At 39.4% G+C, this 23934-nt stretch overlaps 1 protein-coding gene across 12 annotated transcripts in view; it reads right to left on the bottom strand.

Annotated features, from left to right (window-relative positions):
* LOC128857068 (proton channel OtopLc) overlaps nt 1–23934 on the bottom strand; it is a 121219-nt gene that overhangs the window by 40232 nt on the left and 57053 nt on the right. For 4 of the 12 annotated variants that reach the window (XM_054092620.1, XM_054092621.1, XM_054092623.1 and 1 more), the window contains exon 3: nt 6012–6119. The exons of the other annotated variants lie outside the window; for them this stretch is intronic. In XM_054092620.1, the coding sequence (XP_053948595.1) occupies nt 6012–6119 (108 nt within the window). The remainder of the gene's footprint in view (nt 1–6011; nt 6120–23934) is intronic. 12 annotated transcript variants of the gene reach the window in all.

Below are 23934 nucleotides of genomic sequence, written 5' to 3'. Positions count from 1 at the left end.
ATAATAATAAAATCTCACCGTGCGGCCGCAAAGACAAGAATGTGGATGAGCAATTCAGATAGAAGAAGAGTTGTGTAATTTCAATTTTTCAAATTCATTGGACACAAAAGTAAAGTAAAGCAGAAACCCCCTCCATATGGAAGTTGAATGCAGGAAAGAGGCTTAGAAAAGACTCAAATGCCTTATACGCCTGTAGGAAAACGCTCTGAAAGTAAAGAGGTTTAGTCCACCGACTGTCACATTCGATATGGATGACTGAGATAAAGCCTATTTTGCTCTATCGCATCTTTGTATGGTGGACGACGGTAGACGAAAAGGCATTCCCATATCCCAGCGTGTGAATAGTGAACCGAACCTCACAGGTCTGTGTATAACTACTCACACAGCAGCACTGGAAGCATATTGAACTTGTGCCCGATGGCCATAGTTGAAAAGAACTCAGCGGATAAATCAGCGTTTTTACTAAGAGCAACAACTATTGAAGAAGGAATGAACTTTGTTGTGGAAAGCAGATGGAGAGGCAGATCTTTATGTATGTGCGCGACAGCAAAGCTACGCGCATGGCCTTAGACAGCCCTCCAACCACTTCAAGGGTAGTTGAGTACTGTTAATCCAAGCTGAACTATGTCGGTAGACTTAATATTCTGATGCTAACATGGGTCCTGGGATACGTGGTGACGAAACCTCTGACTCTTTAGTCAAAGAAGTTGGCCTCAGCCTCTTTGGTCCGGAACCCGTTCTACCACTCCTTTCTGCAATCATCAAAGCCACGGTTATCAAATGGGATACTTCAACCCACAACCGAGCTTGCAGGCTGAGGGTGGCTGAAGATATACACAACTTATGTTATCTGTCATGTCCGACCGACTGTCGCAGGTTCTCCTGTTATTAGACAGAAGCGGTCAACTTTCTATGGGCGAAGCACATGGAAGACGTAGGCATCTCAAACAGTGCACTCTGTCCAGCATGTGAAGAGGAGGATGAGACGGCGGACCATTTTCGGTGTCTCTGCCCAGCCTTCGATCGAATCTGAGATGAGGTCTTTGCACTGATGTGTTAAGAAGCGACCTCCTCGGCTCTTTGGCACCACAAGATCTACTCATACTTCTTCGGACGTCGGGTAGACTTTAAGCAAATTAAAAAGGGAATCCGAGTGCAATGGACTTAATGTTGTCTGAGTGATGTACGGAACATTATGTATTGAAACGGTAGCTCACACTACAAATTTCATGCCAGAAAATATTTCAACAAGATGAGTGGATGAGAATATTTCGGTTCCACTGTCACATCAACGAAGGTGCAAAATTTTTAAGAACGAATCTACGATGGAACGGACGAAATGACTGAAGGGATAGGAGCTGCTCTGTTCTGTTCATAACTTCCTCTTGAACAGTCGTGGAAACTGTAAATGTATGGCAGCAAACTGAGATCTCCATTGTAGCTAAAGCAGCTGAGCTCGTAGCTAAACCAATCACTCTCAACTCCAAAGCAGCTTTGATGCCCACTTCACTATGTGTGAGATGCTGCGCCAGAACTAAGACGGATGAATTTGGCTTAGCAGACGAGCCAATAATGTCTACTGAGCTCTTGGGAAACGAAGAACAGACGGCAATGAGCAGGCGGATGTGCTGGTCAAAATCAGTATGAAAGGTTTTCGTAACGATCTTTTCCAAGTCGTGGCCGAACTTGGTCAGCCTTGAAATTCAACGTAGAATCTTTCATGCCAACAAGTGCTACTTTGAACTAAGTAGGCAATTGAGTAGTAAAGTTCTCTGAATACGAACAAAACCATACGATCTCACGATGCCCGCCATGGCATATGGCATAGAAGCGTGGACGATGACAATATCCAATGAGACGTTCCTTGGAGCGTTTGAGTGTGTGAGAGAAAGATTCTGGGGAAGATTTTTGGACCTTTGCGCCACCTTTGTACGTTGGCGATGGCGAGTATCGCAGGTGATGGAACGATGAGCTGTATGAACTTTACGACGACATGGACAAAGTGCAGCGAATAACGATCCAACTGTTCCATCGGCTGGGTTATGCCATCCAAATGTACAATATAAAAACGCTGCGACTTGATACGGTACCAGGTGGCGGTAGTAGAAGAAGAGGATGACTTCCCCTGCATTGAAAAGATCATGTGGAGAAGGACTCGGCTTCACTTGGTGTGCCCAACTGCCTCCGGTTAGCACGAGAAAGAAACTACTGACGCGCTTTATCAACAATGCCCAAATATTTGGTTTGATAGAAAACACTATGTGTATTGTTAGAGTTTAAGAAAACTTATCTCAAATGCCTTTAAATCAATGAACGTTCTTTTAGAACTCACACTTCTTCGAATTCATTTCCAATCCGAAGCTAGGGGGCTATTTTAAGAACAAATAATGCTACCATTGACCCAACTGCTTATCAAAATTGTAGGAAGTGTGATATTCTTGTTGAACTATCAGCCGAGATCTCAAGGCCAGTGGATATAATGCAACCCATGCTCCGTTTTGTCTAACGTCTCGAGAATGATGTGCGCAATAAAAATACTTGGAAGGGGTTATTTAAAACCTACAAGATATATCAGAACATGATGGCATGATACATGGACGGGTCCTTCACTGAGAAAGGTGTCAGGGCAGGTTTCTGCGGACAGGGGAAAGGATACTCGGAAGCGATAAGGAAGAATACAAGTATTTTTTTAAGCGCAAATACCAATAGAATATGCAATAGAAAGTTGTGCTCACTTAAGCCTTGAAAGCAACCATAACAACAGAAGTATAGCATTCCACACTGATAGCCAGGCAGCAATAAATGCTCTAACTTCCAGGTCACATCAAAACTGGTACTGAATATCTTAGACACAACAATCAGGAACGCACTCGATGAGTTCAAGGGCACATAGGAATTACTGGGAACAAAGTAACAGATAATTGACATAAAGAAAGAGACAATCCCCCCTCCCCACTTTCATATACCCAGAGCCATCTTGTGACCAGAAAAGGCTAACTTTTCCTCTCTTATTCAGAAAGAGAAGAGAAGTCAAAGAAGATTATACTGGGACAGTTTATCGGATTCATAGCAACCAATCTTCATGATAGGTAGCCTTAACGTAACACTTCATGCAGCACGAAGAATTTTTTCCAGTAGGAGACTGAAGAAATTGTCTTGTCAGAAACCTGGCTTGGCATTGAACGGCTCGGTAAGGTCCCTCCCGATTCAAAAGGAGTTTACCGGAGCGCTCACCGTCATTTTACGCAGCCGTGTAAGTTTTGCGGGGATAAATTAAATCATCATCATCTAACCTGAGGATATATTCCAATTGAACTTGCAGATTCTGTAGGAAGGGAGATGAAGCCGCAAAACATGAGCTGCTGTCGTGCCAAGCACTGATGGATAAGCGGGCAAACTCCTGGGTAAGCATGTTTTGCCAGATGAGGAAACGAAACTCAATAAAATAGGATAAATACTAAAATTTATTCAAGAAATTGGACTCAGAGAATTACTCTGAATTCTTGACAAGGGCGCAATAGATATTTTGCTATTCTGAGTTCAAACAGTACTTGGCTTGCTTTACCTTCAAAGTGTTTTTGGAGATATTAAAATAGTTAGTAACTAACTTTTAAACTCAACCTAAAAACATGGCACCAACTATAAGTTTTCTTGCGCTGGTTGTCCTTTTTGTATTTTTGTTTTTGTTTTTTTTTTTTATTTGCTGCGGTTACTCTTACAGCAGGTCCACTTTTGAGTAGATGAGCAAAGTTTTCACGGCCGAATAAAACATGCACTTTAACTTAATTGCTTTTATACTTATACAATAAAGGTCTTCTTAGCAAACTTACTAAGATCAACAAGTACTGCAAGGTCGGTTATAGTCTTTCGCAGCGCTATAAGTGTACTAATAAAAAAAATTTTTTTTTTTTTCATAAATCACTTTAAAGTTTACGGTTCCACGCCGTATAGCACGCAGCATACACTTTTTCGCAAACATTTCCATTGCGATTTTTTCTGCCATATTTCAATTATGCACTTGATTTGAGTTTTTGCAAATTTCATTTGCCGAAAGAGGCAAATCTTTGGAATAGATTTTGAAAATTTGCACATGCAGAAATTTAATTGAATCAACTTGAATTTATTGCTCTACTGCTAAGTATTAGTCACGTATTATGAGCTCAACCGTAAAGTAGACAAAACACACGCCAACACACGTGCCGACTTCGATCACATAAATATTAAGTGAAAAATGGTTCATTCAAAATAGCAGAGAAATTTAAAGAAAACAACAAAAATCACGAAATTTTGTGGCTCACGCGCCTTCTGAGTTTGTTTCTGGTTTTTGGATGCTTTATATCATATAAATATATGCGTATTTCTGTATGTAAATGTTTCTATATAGGCAAGTGATCATATTTAGCTACAAATAGCCCAATTAGGCCGATCGTAGGGGACACCTTTTTACGTTTTTCTTTACATCTTCGGCATTTACAGTCGGATCTTAAGTAAGTTACATCAGCTTCATAGCTCGGAAGAACCTCCTTCTAGTATATACTTACCAGCCAAATACTCAGTTTCCATCTCCCTAATACTAGTATATTAAAGCTCGCTGAAAATCATTAAACCTTCGCTAAGGAAGTTTTTCGATTCAAAGTCAATTTAGTTTTTTTTTTTGACGAACGTAGCGGATGCATTCTTTTTTTCGTCATGTCTTCGATATTTAGAGTCGGCTCTTCAAGTAGGATATGGTTTAGGTAAGGTTAGGTTGATCTGACTGGCTGGAAACCATCACATGGACCTAATAGTCCTTAGTGGTACCAGATGGAGCTTGACCCTTACGTTTTCTTGAAATAAGCTTCTTGTAACAAGCCTGCGTCTTTTGCGAATCTAACTAAGCTCTGAAGCTCTAACCGCGAGAGACATTCTAACCTCTCATATTGAAGAGCTCCTAAACATTTCGTTCGGGTTCTAGCTAATGCAGGGCAAGAACACAGAAGGGGTTCAAGAGTTTCCCTCTCCTCTAGTTCATTGCAAAATCTGCAGCTATTATTGTTTGTAATTCCTATCTTGTATGCGTGCGCCGCTAGCTAATTGTGGCCTGTCAGCATACTTGCGATAGTTCCATGGCTTGGTTCCTTGAAAATATTTTCGGGTTTATTTCAAAGTTGTTGAATAATTGTTAAAAAGTAAAGTTTATGTCAGGCCGAAGACCGCTGCCGAACCCTAAGTTATCGTACAAGCTGAAATATTTAGCTGTTATAACGCCCAAAGTACTGGCTAATGCTCTGTAGAATTTTCGGAAGAGAGCTACCTTTTGAATATGGAGAAGGCGTACCAGTACTTAGAGTTGGCGCTTATTTGCTAAGAAAGAGTTATTTTTGGGGTGATTTGGATAAACTCAACAGTAGTAACAAGAATTATAAGAAAAAACGAGTATTCCACATTTTTGTCACATCTATCGCCCAAGTTTCTTGCTTTGCGTGTTTTTATCACATCCTTTTATCCATTTTTTGCAGACGACAGCAATTCTGAAAAATCAGTAAAACAAAGCAAACTGCAAGACTGGACTAGCAGACTAATGAACTCAAAACGGATTAAGCAGTGACAGAATTAGCCAACCAGTTAATCAGGTAAGGAAAAAAATGAGGCTTGTTTTTAGTAGGCATTTTCGAATTTTTAAAAAATCTGTTATATTCCAGCCAAACTTTCATTACATCTCATTTATAAGTATATTTAAATCTGCTGTAGGGTACCTTTCATCGATTTGTTTTTCCCCTTTGTTTTGTATTTTTTTATTTTATTTTTTTGTCTAGTGTAATCCCTTAGTTTAAATTCAAAATTAACTTCCTTTCTTAGTAACCATACAGCTTCCACCTCTTCGTTCATTATTGGTGACATTTTCCAATTTTTTTGTTTCATAATTGAAAAATTCTTATTCTCTTCGTACAACGAAATGTAAGTGCGTGTGTGTGTGTGTAAGTGTTTTTTTTTAATGAAAACCTCTTTTCTTAATTTGTTTTGTTAATTACCATAGCTCAATTGGTCCGGTTATTATGTTAGTTTGATAAGTGCCGTGCACGGTGATTCTTGCCGGTAGAAAACTTCGGTTTGGATTAGGCTTTATTGAATAGCAAACCCTAGAACAATAACAATTTACCCAGAATTAAATAAATTTCAAATGTCAATCTTTGTACTCAATTTGGAGTTTGTGCTGCACACAAAATGAAATACTCTGGCAAGGATTACAAAGCACAGGTACACGAGTTTTTCATTTAGGGAAGAGTACAGATGGATGGGGTAAATTGTGGGAGCACAACTGGAATTAACTGAATTTACACGCGGCTTAAAAGGGAACAACTTGATGTGTTAGTGTGTGTGTGTGTGTCTTGGGGTATTCTTTGTTTTCCATTACAATTTTAAAAAAGTAATTAAAAGCAAGGAATTTAATATATTTGTACAAATACGAGTAGCTTGGCAATACTAATGTAGATGAAATAAAGAAGGGATTGATATTTGAAAGCGTATGCAAAATGGCTGGCAAGGCTTTATGCATTGTAAATTTTAAGTAAAGAGAAAAAAATTAAGCTTTTTGAGCACACAAGCAACGCACGTATTTTTGCTGAAGTAATATTATCTTCGCTTAGCGGAATTAAAAAATTTAATTAAATTAAAAGTTAAATTAAGTTAAATACAAAAAAAAACATTAAAATAAGTAAGCAAATTAATTCAGTAGTGAATAATTTCTAGATTGATTGATTTTTATACCAACTTTGCTGTTTGCCAAACAGACAGATGTACCTACAATTTTAAACGATAGAACAACGCGTTAAAATTATTCAAACTTGTTATGAAAAAGAAGAAAAACATGTCGCAAAACTCGTAATTTTTTTGGTGCAAATAATCGTCCCAATAAGTCGAAAATTCAAAGATTAATAAAAAAAATCTCAATAAACTGGTTCTGTCGAGGATGGAAAAAGGGCTGGCAGACCAAAACCTGGACGTTCTGGAAATATTGCTGATGTAGTGCAAAGTGTTGTTGCACAATTTTCAACAAAATTTCAAAATAAAGTTGCGAAGCCTTAAGGAATCTAAATTTTTACAATATTTCTTTTATTGTAAAACAGCATTTAAGTGCGTCTTTTGAAAGTCCCTTTATATTATCTCTTAGTGAAAATAGAATAACTTTGTATGAAAAATTCAAAGTTCAGGTAAAACCGACTGGCATATAAACCTTTTAATTTTATTATATTATATTTTTCATTACTCTAAAGTAGGCAGTACCACGCCCAGCATTTTAGCAAATTTCCTTCGGTATTTACAGAAAAATCCCATTTTGGACAACCGTTAAGAGACCGGCTTCATCTATTTGTAATATTAACTTACATCTACATTATCAGTGCGGCTTCAGAAGTGGTAAGTCCACCATCGACCAGATTTTCACATTACGCCATATCCTGGAAATGACCCATGAAAAACAAGTCGACACCCATCTTCTCTTTGTCGACGATAAAGCTGCGTTCGATAGCCCGATAAGGGATTGCGTGTACGCCACCATGTCTGAGTTCAGTATACCAGCGAAGCTCATACGGCTTTGCAGAATGACGTTGAGCAACACAACCAGCTCCGTCAAGGTAACAAATAACCTCTCCGAGCCATTCAGTACCGTTCGAGGTTTCAGACAAGGCGATCCACTGTCATGCAACCTCTTCAACTTCGTGATGGAGGGGTGCTCCGAAAAGCAGGTGTGCATCGTAATGGCCCTATTTTCTACAAATGTGTCCAGCTCCTTGCGACATTGACATTATCGGCCGCTGTAAGCAAGATGTCACGGCTGCGTTTTCTGCTATCGAAAAGGAATCATCACGAGTGGGTCTGGCGGTGAACGAGGGTAAAACGAAGTATATGCTGTCTACAACGCGGAACACACGGCGTGTAGGAACGCACGTCATTGCGGACAACTATACTTTCGAAGTTGTGCCAGAATTTATTTATCTTGGCACCGCCGTTAACAGCAACAACGATATCAGCCTGGAGATTAATCGGAGAATCACTCTTGCTAATAGGTGTTACTATGGGCTAAGTAAGCAATTGAGTAGTCGAGCCCTCTCTCGCTTGACCAAACTGACACTTTACAAGACGCTCATCATACCCGTGTTGCTTTATGGCGCAGAGGCATGGGTAGTATCACAAAGCGATGCAGCCGCTCTTGGGGTGTTCGAGAGAAAAGTTCTTCGTAAGATCTTCGGTCCTGTGCGCGTTGGCGAAGACTACCGTTCAAGAATGAACCATAAGCTGTATGAGCTCTACGCCGACATTGACGTAGTTCAACGCATCGTCATCCAACGCCTGCGTTGGCTAGGGCATGTCGTGCGTATGGATGAAGAAGCTCCAGCAAAGAAGGTGTTCGAGGGCGAAGTCCAAGGGAGCCGACCAGGTGGAGGAAACCCTATGCTCGCTTGGTGTACAGTGTTGGAGAAGGCGCGCGCGGAGCAGAGGACCCTGGAGAGAGCTAGTGAGGTCGGCCGTAACTCGGTAACGGGTTGTTATGGCCACCTAAGTAAGTAAGTAAGTAGCCTACATCTACACTAAGTCTGCTTAGGATGATATCTTAAATTCTGACGGTCGAAGGAACGGCAATCAAAATTTAAATATTGTGTGTATGAGTAACAATGCAAACATACGGAAAATTTGATAGAGATATTTCTTAAATATAAGTAAATATTTGTTCAAAACTGGGCGTCGCCACACCCAAAAATTTGGTTACTCCTTAAATTATTAATAGAGATGCACAATGTAAGTAGTAAATACTGAATTTTAGAAAATTTTATTTCGAGATAAGTTTGGGACTGGTGCGGGATTTGGCGGAAAATGGCCATACTCCATACGTCCTTACGTTGTGGTTACCAATATTTTGAGTGATAACGAAATTGTGCCCATTCAAACACATTTTCCTAGTCAACATTAGCAGTTTTTAAGGACTTCATCGGTCTAAAAGTATTAGACCATCGTGGCTGAATGGGTTCGTGCGCGACTACCATTCGAAAGTGATTGAGCTCGATACCCCGTGTGCGAAAGTGCTTCTTCTTTTTTTTATTGAATATCTACATTGGAAACACAAATTGATATAAAAATTATTTTCTAATGGAGGTCGCTCGTCGGCAGACATATGCTACTGTATTTCAACCATGAAAATGCTCCTCATAAAAACCATTTGCTTCTCGGAGGTGGCGCAGAACTATAACTCTCGCACTACAAATAGGAAGAGCTCGGTAAATACCCGAAAAAGCGTATAGAAGCCAATTATATATATACAAATATACAATGTTGTTATTAATAATGAGTTCTTTTCTCTTTGTTCGACCTGCTAATTGAATCGAATACCTATGTACCTGTGCTCTTATTACCTATAGTTGCAATAAGAAAAAAATGTAGTTTTATATCAATCCAATCAATCAAATGTCAATCAAATCGTGGAAGTCCTTGAATCGAGCCGGCATATGAGCTTTTGTTTCATTAGTGAGGCACTGCAGATTAGCTACTCGGAATCTTTTGCATAAGACTGATCTCTAGAAAAAGTTCGTTATACGTTGGGTGCTACTCGAATTAATGTCACTAAAACATCTTTCTGACCGGACTGATGCCGGAAACTCTTTGCAGAAACGTAATGAAGGCTTCAAGTGACGAGTGAAAGTGTGCCACATATATACAAGAACAGTGATCGAAAAAATGTTGTCGTCAAATTACTGTTAGCCAATCAAGAACAGATTAACGACACAAAAAATAAATTAAATTTATTGTACAATAATTAAACTGAAAATAAATGTTGGTATATGTAGAATTAAATAATTCATTATTAGCAACTCTCATCGAGCTAGACATTCAATTCGAACTTCTATTGTGAACAACTGACCAGGGGACAAACCGGAAGCGGCTAGATTTAGTGAATAGGAAGGCTGTTCTTTCCCATCAAGACAGGTCAGACTGGTCGCACTCGTTTTTAACACTGTTGCTGCTGCAAAGAAATAGCATTCCCTACCGCTTGATATGTAAAGGATCTTATAGTTCAGATTTGATGACAAGTGATTGTTAACAAATTAAAGCATCAAAAGCGACTTGTTAAAATGAATTGCCTTTCCACTGAGCTAAACCACCATATTCTTTCGAGCCGTTTGATACCAAACGAGTTTCCAGATCGTGTGATTTCTTTTAAATTAAACTGAACAAGATATTACGCGTCTCTTAACTAAATTGCTCAGGCATTTTTTTATAGCCCCACCATTACTTCAGCTTTTCCTAAACTGAATAAGGACCTAATGGGTGACGAGAGCATGTCAAACCAAATATATGCAAAGATCGATTGAACGCTCAATATATTCGCGACTCGGCATTCACGTCACTGTACTTACTTACTTAGATGGCATTACAACTGTGTGCCGGTTTTGGCCATGCCGGAGCACTTTTGTTCATCCTCGAGATATGGTTAAGCCAGCCCAGCCGCTGTATTTTAATATACATACAGTTCGCTGTTCCATCGGATACGGAACTCATTATCGCCTATGCAAAGTGAACAGATTTTTTGGAGAATTTTTCTCTCGAACACTCTCAGTGCTCTCTCATCAGTTGTCGTCATCGTCCAAGCTTCTTCACCGTATACAAGCACGGGAAAGATTAGGCTTTTGTACAGCGTTTTTTTCGTTTTTCGACAGTGGGCTCTACTTTTCAGCTGCCTGCTAACCTGTTGGTGGGAGTTATCTTTCGTTTACTCTCTAGACTGACGTCGTCTCTGTTAACACTGATACCGATACAGATACTAGTTAGGGTTTTTCAGTAAGAGCGCCTCAACTTTTGAACTTTTTTGAATAAAACACAAACGGTTTGACTTTTTTAACTAATTTTTTTTTTTTTTATCGAGTTTGAACATATACATTTAAGTATGAAATTCGGTTTCTTTTGCATGACCACCGCGTGCACGTTTTACGAAGTCCAATTTTCGATCACTCTTTTGCATAAATCGGCCGAAATTCCAGCAATTTCGCGTTCAATATTGGCTCTGAGCTCACAAATCGTCGCCGGCTTGTTACGGTAGACCAATGACTTCACATAAGCCCAAAACGGGACGGCTTGTTAAATGGACCGTAAAATGGCCGTAATGCTCTTAAAGTAGCAGCAACAGAACGATTATTTTCATAAAAAATTTGCACGATTTGCAATCGTTACTCAAGTGTGTAGCGTTCCATGATGAAATGTATACTAATGAAGTTTACAAATGACAAGCGAAAAATAAAAAATATTGCGTCGTTCGCCCTCCCTATCGGAAAAAAGTTGAAGCGCACCTATTGAATAACCCTATAAAAGGTCTTTTACCACTTCGAACTCGCAGTTGCCAACAGTCACGTGTATGTTGACAGCAGGTACGTTTTTTTGTGTTTGCTTGTCTGGAAAACTACCTGAGTGGCTATTCAGAAAACATTAAGTCTATTGTACTGAAGCGGTCGCTTCCTAAAACATCAGTGCCAAAGACCTCACGTCTGATTCGAGCGCAGGCCGAGAAGATTCACAGAAAGTGGTCCGCCGTCTCATCCTCCTCTCCACATGCTGTGCGTCGTGCACTGTCAAAGATGCTTACCTTTCCATGTGCTTCGCCTATAGAAAATGGCCCGTCATCAGTCCAACCAGCTGCCTACAGCCCTTTTACTTAAGGACAGGAGGATCTGCGACGTGATATCGAACGGTTCAGAGAGGTCATTTTTAATCTTGACGGAGCTTACCATAGCGCTCAACGGCATTTTACATAGTCGTATAAGTCGGGGATACCAGAGTCAGACATAGCGGCGTTTGTGCTATCAAAAGCAGCTTTGAAATCGATGAAAAGGTGGTGCGTGTCGATTTGTCATTCTTGGGTTTTCTCCAGGACTTGAGGTATCATGAAGATCTGGTCAATAGTCGTGTCACGTCACTATTATCAGCTTAAATTTTGTTATCAGCTTAAATAAAGGGCTTTGTTGACTGGGGAGCCAAGTCTGCAATCCCTCTAAGAGTTACTCTGGTTGTTCTTGTTGTAGCAGCATAAAAATTATTTATACATGTTTACGGAGTGCTGCAGAAATGATAGTGCTTGGTCGGATATAAATCTGGGTCGGTCCGGTAACGTAGAGCCGACTGTCGTGGGAACGAAGAGTTACTCTTATCAACTTGTTCGATGCCATGTTTGCCGTTGAAGTCATTGATTACAAAGGCAGGGCTTCTTGTAAGTCGACATTGGAGCATGCATTTGTTTGTAGTGAAAGGGCTAATCTGAATTTTTTAATAAAATAAAATATGAAAAGTCATAATTTTCTGTTTTTGTTCGGAGAAATTTCGAGAGATTTGTTTTTTTTCCTTTAATTTTTTTCCTAGCCTTTCAAATCAGAAGAGTAAATAAATCAAAAGACGCCTACAGATGCGCAGGGATAAAAATACAGAGACAGATGTATAAATTTTCACACACATGCACATACACATACACACATACATATATGAATTCATATGAATCACTGCTTTATTCCACAAAGCCAACATAAGGATTTTCATGTATTCATGTAGGAATTTTTTGTATTTATGTGTGCATGTATTTGTGCGTGTACATGTGAAACAGCAGTCATACAAAACAGACTGATGTACTTCGAGGATTTTATTTCTTTTTCATAAGCATTTTGGAAGCGCGCACAATTTTAAGTGCATTGCAGTAAAATGGAAAACAACTTGACTGAGTATTGTAATGTTAAAAGCAACAAATATTTACAGTGCCTACCATACGAGTATATACCACCCCCCTACTTGCAAACCTATTCAGCCATTATCATCATCAACATCGGCATGAAAACTGAAAGCCTGTGTCGGTGTAAATATGCCTGTGTATTTGTATTTGTGAGCACAGATTGTTGAGGCAGGTTAAAATATGCACAAGAGGAGCGACCCAATTCTGTAGCGGTGGTGTTATTATGCCCATACGGCATTTCAGCTCCCCGGAAACGTTCAGAGCCAAACACTTCCAAAGCTCTCAGCACCAATGCAGGCGGCAGTAGAGAGGTTGGTTGGTACGGGCAGCAGGTGGACTTTTGCTACACTTCTCATTTTCCTCTGCTCCACCTCAGGTAGTGCATTAAGGCAAGTGCTCCATGTTTGACTGCACAAAATATCATCGAGCTTATGCAGCTTAAAGCGCGAATGCCCTACACCCACCGCACTAAAGTTTGTGTGGAGCTCATCTCCTGGGATGCGCTTGCCGGTAGCCAATGAGATGCAGAACTTAGGTGTATATGTGGGTAAATATGTCGCTATGTTTGTAGCTCCTAACACGGAAATGAGGTACACCAATTATTATGAGGCGCTTATCCGATTTATCTAATAGCGATGGTCCCTCGGTAGGCGGAAGCAAGTCTCTGAATGTACTACTGCCATGGAAAAACGCCTCGTAAAGAACTACCTTCGACAAATGGTAGAAACTGTAGATCTCTCCGCCTGTAGGACAGCATTGAGATGGAGTAGAAGCTCGGCCAACTTCTAATAAAGAGTGTAAGTGCATCTGAGATCCGACTAAATGGTACACCAAGACGGTGCTCCGTGGCAAGTGGGGGCCAACTATTGAAGTAATATAAGTTAGCCTTCGAAATCAATAATAGACAGAGTGAGCCCATTTGAAACCTTTCTTAGAAGAAATCAATTTTCGAAACTTGATTTTCACGAGAATTCGTTTTCTGAGACTAACCTTTTGATGGAAGTCTCACTCAGCAGTTTCTGCCATTTAGTCTCTGAGAATCTTTAAGCCGAATATGATGGAGTGGCGCCACCAGAGTTCGCTTACTAACTTTAGCCCGCCCCACTAACACGTTTTTTTACTAACTACTTAGAAAATATTTTGTCGATGTCGGAAGCTTTGAGGTACTTAAACCAGATACAAAAGCACAGTTTCAAGCTACCACTAGGCGAATGGAAGTTAAGAGCTTTTCCCAATTTTATTGTGACTTTGATGTTTTCCACAAGTGGAGGGACCTATAGTTTACGCGTCCTCCACAAACGGAGAAACCTTCAGTTTTAGGCCGCCTCCGAACGACAGATGTGTTTTTTACGAGAAGGCTTTTCATGGCAGCCGTCGTAGCCGAAGGGGTAGGTGCATGACTAGCATTCGGAGTACGTAAGTTGAAATCTCCGTGCATGAAACACCAAAATGAAGAAAAAGTGTTTTCTAACGCGATCGCCCCTCGGCAGGAATAACAAACCTCCGGCAGAAATATGTCACAAAAAAGAGCCTCATAAAAAACCCATTTACCGTTTGGAGTCGGCTTAAAACTGTAGGTTTCTCCATTTTTGGAGGAGAAACTCGATCAAACAACTAACAGAAGTGTGCGCGCCAATTATTATTATTTTTTTTTTTTTTCATACAGGAAGTATACTCGGAGGTTTGCCATTGCCTGCTGAGGAGCGATTGCTATTATAAGCAACTTTTTCTATCAATTAATGTGTCATGGCCAGAGTTTCGAGCCTGCGCACTACCGAGTGTCAAGCAGTCACGTATCAACCTAAGCCGCAAGCCGCCTCGGATCATTGGCAGTGTTCCAGTTTTTGTTGACTCGGTCCCATATGTTTGGCGTCTCTCCAGTCGTAACATCTCGAATGTTGGCTTCGAGTTCGTTCAGAGCAGTTGAGCTCCTAGTGTAGATAAAAAAATGTATGCAGTCCCTGAAGAAATAATACAGAGGCGTCAAGTCGCATAATCGCGGCAGCCAATTGATGAGCGCTCGTTATGAGATGATCCACTTACGAAATTTCTTCATCACAACTTCGAGCGTTGCGTCCCTTGTATGGCATATGGGGTTGCATTTTTGGAACCACCCCTCGGATATGCCAATGTTGTTCAGTTCTGACCATAGGAAGTTGGTTTATATAGTTCTAGATCGGGAACCATTTGACGGTGGTGGTGTTTTTTTCCTCATTTCGAAAGAAATAAGATCCTCTGATGTTGTCAAGTCATAAATAGCATCAAAAAATCACTCTTTGTGGGAAATCATTGATGTTTGGTTGAAGTCTTGTGGATTTTGAGCGCTCACATAAGGGCAGTTCTGCACATTGAGACATTTTTTGACACACCCGCTGAACCTAAAATGGGTCTCGGCGGTGAAATTGATTTGTTTTTTAATTGAAGTTGCCTTGTGTTAGATAGGATATATTCTTTTACATACGCTTTTTTGTATCAGAAATGGCTTCCAAGAGTTATTATTGGCTCCTTCTTCTAAATAAAATTCCATCATAAGTTGCTCGATGTCCACATTGGGTTTCGAATGTAGGATTTGTTGCATGAATCAAATCGGCCTTCGCAGATAATTTTTAGAGTGATTTAAGGCGACTTTTAGGTTCTTTTTGGCTAAGAGCCACGTGCTTTCTAATTACGAGACTTGCTGATTAACTTTTGAGATATGGAAAACTGCACTGTGACTTTATCAAATCTGACTTTGTGCTCATAAAATTTTATATTTTTTATGAAGATAGAACTCAGAAAATTTTGTCATACTAGTCTTACTTTTGCTGCTTACAACTACTTGAAATACTCATCTTAATCAAAGAATGGAATTGAATCATGTAAACTATCGTGGTATGATTTTTTATAATGGAGCTCCCAGATTCGTCTTTTGGTGATTAACCATCGTTTGTATACAATTTACCTGCAGAGCAATGGTCCAGTCCAAAATGCTGCAGAATAGTAAAGTGTTCTGTGACAAACCCGAACAAAAACCTGTCGAATTTTCTTCTAAAACTTGGAAGAAAAAACGGCTGGTCGGTATTATTGCAGAACACAACCCACATATCATTGAGAACCCGATGTGTCTGTCTTGCTTAGAGGAGCCGGATAGCACTGAGCATTTTCCCCGCGAGTGTGTCGCATTTGCTAGAGCAAGCCTACAAATTTGGGGTTACAGTGCCGAAACGTAAAATACATCCTCTCAAACTGGAGGATATTTTCAGATTTACCATTTGTCTCTGTCTCTGTCTCTGGTCTCTGTCTCTGTCCCTGTCTCTGTCTCTGTCTCTGTCTCTGTCTCTGTCTCTGTCTCTGTCTCTGTCTCTGTCTCTGTCTCTGTCTCTGTCTCTGTCTCTGTCTCTGTCTCTGCCTATGTTTCTGTCTCTCTGTCTCTGTCTCTGTCTCTGTCTCTGTCTCTGTCTCTGTCTCTGTCTCTGTCTCTGTCTCTGTCTCTGTCTCTGTCTCTGTCCCTGTCTCTGTCTCTGTCTATGTTTCTGTCTCTCTGTCTCTGTCTTTGTCTTTGTCTCTATTCCAACCTATCTCTTTCTCTCTGTCATCTCTCCTTTCTTCCTTGACTATCTACATTTGTCCTTTCGACAGCTTTGAATACAATGCGCTTTTTAGCCTGAGGATTCTAAGATTCCCATTCTCTCGGTGGTTCTTGACTCGCCTTTTTCAAATGTCAATTTTAACCATCATTCTCTTTGATTTGGCTGGTTTTCGGTATTTTCTCATATCAAAAACTGTTTAAATAAAAGTTTTTGATATTTTTTAATTTAAGGAATTAATCTGGCTTTGAGTTCAGTCGCATGCAGCAACGCCCTTAGTTGTTTCCAACTCGTTTTATGTAAATGCAAAATGCAAGCAGGTATCTAAGTTTTGTATTTTAATGAAATGCGCCTCATTCGTTTTTGGAGCGTATGTATGTATGTGTACAAGTATATGAAAAAGGATGAAGTTTTTCCTCTTGCTCATGCATAAGTAGATGCCATATTTTCTGACACAGTTCATTAGTAGTCACCTGAAATGTAGAAAGTTGCAACTGATACACAGCATTCGCCCACTCGCACACCATTGCATACTCGCACATGCCACTAGCCACACAACCCTTGGCAAAATACATACATGCATACATTTTTTCACATATAACACGTTTTATTAAGGGTGTTTTTTTTGGAGGCAGTGAAGTTGTTAATATTACTTTCTGTGGCAGCTGATTTAACTGGTATCGGCTGTTATGAGTTTAGTTTGGTGTGGTAATTCATTGTGCTTGGAGTCACGTCACAGCAAAATTAGCTAATTGGTGAAAATTATTTTTAAAAACAAGGTTTCTTTCAAGATGATCATCAAAAGCACAATTGAAATACCATTAATGTCAAGAAAAGTTGCAATTTTGTGAACTTTTTGCGCAAGTGGAATAACTGGCCACCTCGTTAATGCGATTTGGCTTCTTTAGATTCGCTTTCAGATAGACTGACACCAATTTTGCGGTTATTGTATGAGAATGGATTGAGGCCGGCTTAGAATGAAAGTAGTAGGCCCATATAGTAAGACCCCCAAAGCTTCTTCCCTTCCCTGATAAAGTTTTTATGGCCTAATTAATTTTTGAATTTATGCACCTCAGCGCTTCAAAAATGTTTTCCCACCTTGGATAGAATATTTATCAGAGCGAAATACCGGGCTTAACATATCAATGTGAAGGTTTCAAATTAAAATAAAAATAAATAAAAGATTTGGCGTATACACTTCTGTTAGGTATTTGGCCGAGCTCCTCCATCTATTTGTGGGATGCGTCTTGATTTTGTTCTAAATGGAGGGATCTACAGTTTCAAGCCGACTCCGAACGGCAGATATTTTTTAGGAGGAGCTTTTTAATTGCAGAAATGCACTTGTATGTTTGCCATTGCCTGCCGAGGGCCAACCGCTATTAGGAAAAACTGTTTGTTCTTAGCCAAATTTTTGAAAAACACTCTGCCTGTTCGTTGATTTCAAACAAGCCTTTGACAGTGTTAAAAGAGATAGGATCCAGGACACAAATACACAAGAAAAAGTGATCATTCAAGGGAAGCTCACAGGGTCGTTCTCTACTGAATCAGGTGTAAAAAGAGGTGATGCCTTATCAACAGTCATACCCAATTTGATGCTGCACTTTGTCGTAAAGGAAGTCAACCAAGGTTGTACCTTGATAACTAAAACAACCCAAATATGTGCTTACGCAGATGACATCGCTACTCTCTCAAGAAATAGGAATGATTTAAAATAAATTTTCCTAAAAATTAAAAAAATTACGAACGGTATTGGCCTTTTTGTAAACGAGGGAAAAACTAAATAGCTGTTGAGATCGAGGCGGCACAGATGCAAAATTTCCATGTGGGAGTCTATACTTTTGAAACAATGGAGCATTTTTTTGTACCTAGAAGTTATGTTCGAATGTAGCGGTGATTCAACTTCCGCCGTCAGGGATCGCATCAACGCCGCCAACAAAGCGTATTACGCCCACCTTAACTTATTCAAGTCCCGACTTTTGTCTAAAGTTACAAAGTTAACTATGTACAAGACCTTATTCGTCCAATCCTATCGTATGGTTGTAAGGTATAGACTCTTAAGGTTGATGATTGTGCTCAGATTGCTCGCATGGAAAGAAAAGTTTAAAGAAAGTTCTTTGACACAATAAGAATGGATGATACCTACAGAATTCGATTGAACTCTTAACTAAACGATCTCACTCAGAACGAGAAACCTGTACGTTTTATTAAAGCGCAGCGCATAAGATGCTGATTGTACCGTGAAGCAAGCTTTGACAGGAAAGCTAATGGGCGTACAGGCCAAAGGCAGACTGAGGAATCGATGAATAGACGTGGTGGAACACGATCTCAAGAAGTTGGGAATACGTAACTACGAAGCAACAGTTCAAGATAGACCGCTTTGGAGGAGCATTGTGAAGGAAGTTTTGACGCACCCCGCATTGTAGTCCTGTGAATGAAGAAGAAGATTGTAGAACTAAATATGATAAAAAACTGCATAAAAATTTTTTTTATATATTCTAATTTCTAACCAGTAAAGTTTGACGAGAAGTTTGTGAAATTTTTCTCATTTTTGTATAAAATCTGAAAGTTTGATTTATATGCTTTTTGTTAGAAAATACACCTTTGTAACAAAAAAAATAAGCATTCACAAAAAAAATAATCAAAAACAATCAAAACTGGTCAAAATATTGATGTGCTATTGTTTTTCGCAGGTTGGGCATACGAAGGTTGCCTTTTACATATTGCGACCCATAATGCAAACACAGTAAAATAGTAACGAAAATTACTTTATTGGTTTTCAGGATATTCTCCTTAGAAGTCAATATGCTTCTGTATGCGCTAGAGCTAATTTTTAAATCACTTTTGCCACTCAGAAGTGGGCCTCCCAAACAAGGCTTCAGCAGCTTTTTTAAGTGTTGGAGAACCTTGACTTCGCATTTTACTTTTGAAAGTCGGGAATAAAAGGAAATCATTGGGGACCAAATCAGAGCTATAAGGCGAATGAACTAAAAGGTTTTCCAATAACAGGTGTTATTTTGAATAGCCCGCTATTTCGGTAGATGTCACTTCTGAAGCCGTCATTTTTTGATATTTGACAAGTAGAAACTACGCCATTAATAAAAATGGAATAATACAGCTTAAACAACGCACTGAAATGATTAAAATTCCCTATAAAAATGGTGAAAATTTGGCAGAGATGGTTCGTAAAACTCGAACATTTTTGGATCATCGTGAAGCACCTTGTCGGACCGCAATACAGAAATTAGTGAAAAAATTCGAGCTGTTGGGAAAAGTTAGTGACGTGAAGAATAAAATCTGTACACGTCGCTCAAGAACAGCCGAAAGTATGGCTGTTGTAGCCGAAAGTGTTGAAGAAAACCTAGGTTTGTCCATTCCTCGTCGTTCTTTGGAATTAGACATTAGACATTCCACAAACGTCATTACACCGTATTTTGCGTAAAGATTTCCGTCTTAAGGCTTATAAAGTCCAGTTAACACAAGAACTCAAGCCGGCTGATCATCAACAACGTCGTGTCTTTGCTGATTGGGTCGTGGAAATGCATGAAAATGAGGCCCATTTCCACCTCGGTGGCTTCGACAACAAACAAAATTGTCGGATCTGTGGCTCAGAAAATCCATGATTTATATTTGAAAAGCCTCTCTATCCTCAACGTGTGACTGTTTGCTGCGGTTTATGGTCCGGCGGAGTCGTTGGACCTTTCTTTTTCGAAAATGAAGCTGGAGCAACAGTTACGATGAATGGATTGCGCTATCGAGAGATGATTGACGATTTTTTATGGCCGGAATTGGATGGTATTGAGGTGGACAACATTTATTTTCAGCAAAACGGCGCTGCGTGCCACACAAGCATCGAAATAATTCATCTTTTACGGGAAAAGTATCAAACTAAAACCTCTTATTGGAAAACTCTATTAACTCGATTTTTTAGAGCCTCAAAACTCTCTTGCGTTACCCAATATGTGCGGGATCGCATTGCCTATGTGAGGAATAATTCGTCTTCGTCGGTTGATTTTCCTTATTTCTCCAAAAACTTCTGACAAAGAAATGGCTGAATACCACTCAGAATTCACTGTTTTAAGTTTTTCTAGTGGTACAAGTGCGGCATGACCAGATTTTCCAGTTTATGCGAAAAAACAAGCGACAATTTGCTGCTTTCAGAAGCTGCTTCCTCGAATAACTTTTGTTAGCCTAAGCTCGCTTTGACAAAGCCATACAGTCGATTGGTATGTTGTTTCCGGCGTATATCTATAGTCAAGATTCATTCATTCTTATTACGACGTCATAGACGTGCTTAAATTCACCCTGACTGAATTTCTTCAACATTTGCATCCTTTAATCGACACGAGTCCTCTCGGGGGCATTTATCAAATGATGCTGTACCCCATCAGAAGACCTAAAAGGCCAAATGTTAAAGCAATATTGAATGTATGTTGGCTCTCTAATGCCCAAGGATGCTTTTATTTCACGATATGTGACGTGACGATCTTGCATTATCAATTCACGCACAGCACCGATTGTTTCTGGCACAAGAACAGTTTTTGAAGGGCCTTCACGAAACTCGCCCTTCAAGGATCGGTTGTTACATTGGAGCTCGTTATACCAGCGTTTCCTAGGAGCTAGGTGAGGTTCTTCAACGCCACGAGTCCAACAAAGCTGATCAATACACTTCTGTCTCGATAATATCTGTCGAAAATCGTAATAAATCAACGCATGCAAATTTTTACGAGTTCATTCCATCTTTTGGGCGAGCTGAATTTTTCAACTCACTGAAAAAAGAGCAAATAATGCGCGTAGGTGAAAACTTTGTAAGCAAGTTTATGCTTAAAAATATCAAACTTTTCGATAAGAATATCAAATTACAACTCATCTCTACACGTAGTGTTGCAAAGGCGCAAAATATAAAAGGCAACCCTCGCATCTGACTACATAGGAATTTGTATGACTGTCTCAAAGTTGTATCACGGAAATTTGGAACAAATGTTTAAAGTTTTAATGACATGCAAATACATGCACTCCAATATATAAGTACATATATGTATGTATGTATGTATTCACATACATCTACATATGAGTAAACACAAACAAAGCTAACTAACAATTTCCCCACTCAAGCAATTTTCCCACTCAGTCATGAACAACTTGTCAACGCTGGATTTACAAGAAAATCATGACTGCGAACATGAACCCTATAGTATCTGCGGCAACAACTACAACAGCAGCAAAAAATATGTATTCATATATACCTATAAAAAAGACAATCCTGCAAGAACGACGTGTAAATCCGACACGATTGCGCTGCAGGCTATGGGCGGATAGCAGAAGAGAAGAGGTGCAAGTGGGGATAGGAAAGAATTATCACAGGCAGCAGTGAAATAAAGAATGTAACAAAATTGATGAATTACTTGCAGCATCAAGTTGCACATTGTCGCATTATGGCGCACAGTTACAGCAATCACCAGCAATCAACAGCCGGGAGTCAGGACATGCAGGCTGAGTGATTGACTGAACGGCCGCGCGTAAGTGGGTGGGTATCTCTGTGTGCTTGCACAAACAGAAGTGGTATAAAAAGAAGACACAGTTAAAGGCACAAGGGGCAGAGGATTTATGCGGGAGAGGAATTTCAGCGCAGTGACAATGTGGATGAGGAGAAATAACTGTGGCTCACTGGAAATGAAATGCCCACCCGAGAGCAAATCAAAGTAGACCAAGCGAAAACGTGTTAAATAACGTTATAAAATATTTGTTGGCAGAGGGATTGGCTAAGGCGCGGTGGGGGTTATGAGAGCACAGAATTTAAACTGTTTGTACAACAAATTTTTATGATGTTTCTGCTGGAATTTTTAATAAGATTTTGTATGCATGTAAAGGGTGTTTGATTTTTTTTTTTTTTTTTTGAAAGACAGAGAAGATTGGGTTAGGCTGGTTTGCGTTGGCTGCCTAGAGGTCCATTGTGATGCCACTTGTTTGGGCACAAGTCTCCCCCGCTAATTCCCGATGGGGATTTTGATAGAGACAGAGAAACTTGAATGGAAATTAATAACAGAAAAATGTTTTAAGGGAAGAGATACCTGTAAAATTTCGAAAAAAAAGATTTTTTTTTTCATAAAATGTTAATATAATCCTCGAAGGTCGTGGCTTGTGTCACCGGCCACTGGCTATTTGGAAGGCTTTCCTTGAGACTAGGAGTTTTAGCTATGCTGTTACAACAACTAGGAGTATTCTCCCATGAATATTGTAGAAGCTGTAGAGATAAGGAGGAGGAAGAAACAGTAGACCACTTCCTTTGCAATTGGCCAGCCTTAGCTAAAATCAGAGCAGGTTGTCTAGCTAAACAGTTTCTCAATTCTCTTACAGAACTATCTGGCGCGCGGATTAGACCAATCCTGCGCTTCATAAGAGCCTCAAAATGGTTTCATGAAAGTAAATAAACAAGGTTCCCGTATTGCACAGTGGTATCACAACGGATCTGAAAGGTCATACGGACCTACTACCACCATAACCTAACCTAACCTAATATAATCCTTTAAGAATATGTCAAAAAAAATTTTAGAACGTAAAATTAAGTATTTCTTGTTTATAGATCGTCAACCGTGACGACTCTATTCTTTGCATTCGACTGCTGGAAGAGGTTGCCGACTTTAGATGCGTTTTTCTCAAAACTATATTTTTCGAATTGGCGTACACGATAACTCGAAAAGTTATTGACCGATATATATTTTTTATGATATTTTTCCAAAAGTAATTATTTCGAAGCAAAAATAGTAGGAAAATTCGCCCCAAAATCCTTTTTTTTTTTTTTTGAAGCATTTTATTCCGCGAAAATTTTTTTCCATTTTTGTTTAAAAACAAAACAAACAACATTATGACATTAAAAACAAAAAAATGTTTGGTTTTTTGTATTCAGGTAACTGACGCCAATGTTACCATGCCCCGCTGCGACCTTCCTGGAAGAATTGAATGTACATCCGCCATTTTAAATGATAAAATAAAATAAAAATTGCATATTATTTTAAAGTATAAATAAACTGTATGCCAATTTTGAAAAAAATATATTGACTTCTTCATTTTAAAAAATTTTAATGAAAATCAGGGAAAATGTAGCCGTTTATAGGTATCTGTCCCCTAAATATCGCTGAAATTGGCTTTATTTGACCGTTGAAATATGAGATCGAGCATGTGGCTGTCGTGACTTGTGCGTACAGTGAGTCACTTGGAGATCCAATTTTCACGCACTTTTCGCAGTAAATCAGGTTATATTTCAGGTTGTCAGTGCCTCATTCCAAGTGCTCCATGGTTTCCTGCATAGGCATGCGGTTTTACGTTTCCCCCAGAAAAAATAACATAGTTCAACAGCAAAATTAAACATTCAATTTGGTTTTTGGGTAGCCTTTTGTCTAAATAAAAAAATTGATTTTGAGTGATGAAACTCTTTATTTTGACCCTTACGCGCGTCATAGCTTGTCTGCTTGTATACGCAGATGTTTAGTTCACAAGTGTCAAACATGATTGGCCTACAGCCCCATTGGCAAAAATTATAATTCTTCCGATAGAGTGACTAATTTTGCGCCTCCGTGTGTGTTCCCAAAGATTTTAGCATTCTCAGGTAAATGTTTTTGTAAGCTAAATTAA

This window comes from Anastrepha ludens, chromosome 3 (genome assembly GCF_028408465.1).
Source record: "Anastrepha ludens isolate Willacy chromosome 3, idAnaLude1.1, whole genome shotgun sequence".
NCBI classification, from domain to species: Eukaryota; Metazoa; Arthropoda; class Insecta; order Diptera; family Tephritidae; genus Anastrepha; species Anastrepha ludens.
The sequence above is the reverse complement of the archived record's forward strand: the minus strand, read 5'-3'. Positions and strand labels throughout refer to the sequence as shown.